Here is a 4198-nt window from a genome sequence, read left to right as displayed (position 1 = left end):
CTTCCCCCACTGTGTGAGGGCCTGGCTTCCCCAGCTGTGTGAGGGCCTGGCTTCCCCCACTGTGTGAGGGCCTGGCTTCCCCAGCTGGCCTCTGCGGGGTGGCGCGGACGGACTCCACCTGGATCCTTGGTGCCGCACGATCTGGTGCGCTTCACGTCACAGCCCGTTTTCAGAGCCGCTGTGCCCCTGGCCTGGTTTCAAAGGGTGGGATGTGGGATGAAGGTCGCCCCCGCAGCCAGTCTGTGCTGGCCGCCCAAGGGGGGCTCTTTCTGTCCTTGACCTGGAGGAGCCGTAGGCGGCCCCCACTAGCCTGTCTGGGCCTGTTGTCCGCTGGCCCTTCTGCCCTCACCACTCGCCTCTCCTTCTGCTGAGCCCCTGGGATTAGTGCCTTTTCCCTGGAAATAAGACCCCTCACCAACCCGGTGATGGTGAGGACCAGGCCTGTCACAGGGTTAAGAGACGGATGCACGGACCCATGGTGATGCCTCCTGGCAGCGGCTTTGCTGAGAGGCGCTCTGTGCCTCTAAGGGTTTTTATTTCTGTGTAGAAATGTGGAAGAGGCCTGAGAAACATTACTGAGCTGGAGGCTGTGCCCCCCAGCGGGGTCTGAGGGCCGGGTGGAGACTGTGCCCCCCAGCGGGGTCTGAGGGCCGGTGGAGACTGTGCCGCCCAGCGGGGTTCTCAGGGCCGGGTGGAGACTGCGCCGCCCAGCGGGGTTCTCAGGGCCGGGTAGAGGCTGTGCCCTCCAGCAGGGTCTGAGGGCCAGCTGGGCTCTTGGCCTTGCTACTCTGGGGGCCCTTGGGAAAACACAGCTTGGGAGCCCAGCAGCACTTAGCTGGGCCTGAGGCCCCTCCAGACCCGACCCAGAGTGGAGGTGGTGGTCCAGTTGCATCAGAGGGGCTACTGAGCAGGTGTGCAGTTGAGCAGGTGTGCAGTGGTGACTCACAGGCCCTTGCCACGATCCTGCAGGACGGAGCGGTGGGCAGTGGGGTTGTGGCCTGGGTGCCTGTGAGGACAGCAACCTGCAACTACAACCAGTATGTCCCCACGTGGCGTGGGGCCCAGGACCCCCAAAGGGCTGCACCACCCTGGGGCACTGGAGGCTCTGGGGGCCTCCCTGGGTGCGGGGTGCTCAGGAGCGCAGCAGTCAGGGACGGACTGGGCTTGGGTTTGCTGTCCTCTGTGACAGGATTTCTGGGTTTTGCAGCTGGGACTGGAGTCGGGGTCTGCAGGGGTGGGAGGCGCGGGTCCAGGACGCCGTGGATCCAGCCATCCTAACGCTGCCTCTCCCCAGGTTGGAGTGGGTGGAGATCATCGAACCGCGCACCCGCGAGCGCATGTACGCCAACCTGGTCACCGGTGAGTGTGTGTGGGACCCGCCGGCCGGCGTCCGCATCAAGCGCACCAGCGAGAACCAGTGGTGGGAGCTGTTCGACCCCAACACGTCCCGCTTCTACTACTACAACGCCAGCACGCAGCGCACGGTGTGGCACCGGCCGCAGGGCTGCGACATCATCCCGCTGGCCAAGCTGCAGACGCTGAAGCAGAACACGGAATCCCCGCGCGCCTCGGCCGAGAGCAGCCCCGGGCGCGGCAGCAGCGTCAGCCGCGAGGGCAGCACCAGCTCTTCCCTGGAGCCCGAGCCCGACACCGAGAAGGCGCAGGAGTTGCCAGCGAGGACCGGGCGGCCCGCGGCGTTTGGGGCCTTGAAGGAGGACAGTGGCAGGTGAGGGCAGGGGCAGGTGCTGTGGGCGGGGCCAGGTGAGTAGAGTGGACGGGGCCAGGTGAGAGCAGGACTGCTGAGGGCTGTGGGCGGGGACCCAGGGGACTCAGTGTCCCTGCGAGTGGCCAGAGCCTCGTCCTTGGCTGTGGCAGTCACCGCTGCTGTCCCCAGTGAGCACTTTCCTGTCTCTCTGGGCAGCAGAGCCTGAGGCTCAGCCTCAGGTTTCTGGGTCCTCCAACCCTCCCTCTCGCTGGCCCAGCCCTGGCAGGTGGTGGTTCCTGAGGGCAGTGTCTGAGGGGCTCACCCAGCTCTCTCTGCTGATGGGAGATGCAGATGTGGGGATTTGGGTGCAGGTGTGGGGTATGTGGACCTGGGGGCCCCAGGTGGGGGGTGCAGATCAGTGTGGACACAGCTGAGGGGTCTGAGCAAGCTTGGAGGTGGCCCTCCGGAGTCACAGTGGCTCTGAAGGAGCACAGCCTATGTTGGTGGGAGCCAAGGAGACCCCTGCCCTCAGAAGCAGGAAGAGGTCAGGGTAGAGCACAAGGGCCCCCAGGTGAGTGCACCTTAGGAAGCGAGTCCAGAGAGGACAGTGGGGAAGGGCTGAGGCAGGCGGCAGACAGGCAGGACAGTGGGGAAGAGCCAAGGCAGGCTGGACAGTGGGGAAGAGCTAAGGCAGGTGCCTCATGGCGGGTACAGGGTGTGCTCTGGGGTCCCATGGGGTCATGGATGGTGAAGGTAAGACTCTGGCCCAGGAACAGGAGGCCAGACCTTCCCAGAGCCCAGGCTGTGGCCCAGGGCAGACAGAAGCCTGGCCACTGCAGGGGCGGATAGAGGCTCCTCGGAGAGGATGGAGGAGAGGCTGGACCCCAGGGAGAGAAAGGCAGGGGATTGGTCTCCCCCAGTACCAGAGTTTCGGTGCTTGGCTGAGGTTGCCAGGGGACCTGAGGCCCAGGGGATTTCTGCAGAGGTGGGAAGGAGCCTGTTGGACTGCTGGGCTCATCTGAGGCTTCAGAAGAGGGATTCAGAGCATACCACAGAGCTTAGAGGACAGCAGGTTTCCGTCCCACCCTGCTGAGGTGCAGGCACAGAGGGAGGCAGGCAGCAGGTTCACCCTGTGGACCCAGCCTGGCAGGATGAAAGGGAGGCCAGGGATGGAGCCTGCTGCAGACTGGGCAGGAGGTGGGGCAAATCAGGTGTGGAGGAGCCACTGGAGCACACCAGGAAGATGGTGTTGACGTCGGCAGTCAGGGCGGAGTGAACAGTGGAGGCTCGGGTGTGGCGTGGGTGAGCAGTGCAGAAGGTGGGCACAGGGAGGACCAGAGCCTACATTTCACATCCCACCAGCAAATATGAGGGTTCAAAGTTATCCACAGCCTTACCAACACTACTTACTTTCCTTTTTAGATTTCTTTTAGCTATTGTAGCCGCTGTGAAATGTCTCATTGTAGTTTTGGTTTGCATTTCCTTAATAACTAATGATATTGAGCCTTTCTTCACTTTCTTCTTTTTTCTTTTTTTTTTTTTTTTTGAGATGGAGTCTCGCTCTGTCACCCGGGCCGGAGTGCAATGGTGCCATCTTGGCTCGCTGCAGGCTCCGCCTCCCAGGTTCACACCACTCTCCTGCCTCAGCCTCCCTGGTAGCTGGGACTACAGGCACCCACCACCACACCCGGCTAATTTTTTGTATTTCTAGTAGAGACGTGGCTTCACCATGTTAGTCAGGATGATCTCAATCTCCTGACCTCGTGATCCACCCACCTCAGCCTCCAAAGTGCTGGGATTACAGGCGTGAGCCACTGCACCTGGCCCCTTTTTTCACTATCTTGATGATATCGTTTGAAAAACAAAGGTTTTTGTTGTTTTTGTTTTGTTTGTTTGTTTTTGAGACAGTGTCTCTGTCTCTGGGGCTGGAGTGCAGTGGTGCAATCTCAGCTCACTGCAGCCCCCACCTCCTGGGCCCAAGTGACCCTCCCACCTCAGCCCCCCAAATAGCTGGGACTACAGGCACATGCCACCACACCCGACTTATTTTTGTATTTTTTTTGTAGAGATGGGGATTTCACTGTGTTGCCCAGGCTGGTCTCCAACTCCTGAGCCCAGGCAGTCTGCCCCCTATGCCTCCCAAAGCTCTGGGATTACAGACATGAGCCAGCGTGCATGGCCAAAGTACAAAGTTTTTACTTTTGGCTAAGAAAGGTGGTGCACACCTGTAATCCCAGCACTTTTCGAGGCCAAAGAGGGCAGAACACTTGAGGCCAGGAGTTTGAGACTAGCCTGGCCAATGTGGCAGAACCCTGTCTCTACTAAAAGTACCAGAATTAGCTGGGAGTGGTTGTCCACACCTGTAATCCCAGCTACTCAGGTGGTTGAGGAAGGAGAATCACTTGAAGCCAGGAGGTGGAGATTGCAGTTAGCTAAGATCGCACCACTGTACCCTAGGCTGGGTGACAGAGTGAGACTCTGTCTCTAAAAACA

At 60.5% G+C, this 4198-nt stretch overlaps 1 protein-coding gene across 3 annotated transcripts in view; it reads left to right on the top strand.

The window, feature by feature from the left end:
* ARHGAP39 (Rho GTPase activating protein 39) overlaps positions 1-4198 on the top strand; it is a 100477-nt gene that overhangs the window by 37335 nt on the left and 58944 nt on the right. For all 3 annotated transcript variants that reach the window (XM_011975717.1, XM_011975716.1, XM_011975715.1), the window contains exon 2: positions 1295-1726. In XM_011975717.1, the coding sequence (XP_011831107.1) occupies positions 1295-1726 (432 nt within the window). The remainder of the gene's footprint in view (positions 1-1294; positions 1727-4198) is intronic.

Source organism: Mandrillus leucophaeus, unplaced genomic scaffold (genome assembly GCF_000951045.1).
Source record: "Mandrillus leucophaeus isolate KB7577 unplaced genomic scaffold, Mleu.le_1.0 Scaffold158, whole genome shotgun sequence".
In the NCBI taxonomy this organism is placed as follows: domain Eukaryota; kingdom Metazoa; phylum Chordata; class Mammalia; order Primates; family Cercopithecidae; genus Mandrillus; species Mandrillus leucophaeus.
This window is presented reverse-complemented; position numbering and strand designations above follow the sequence as displayed.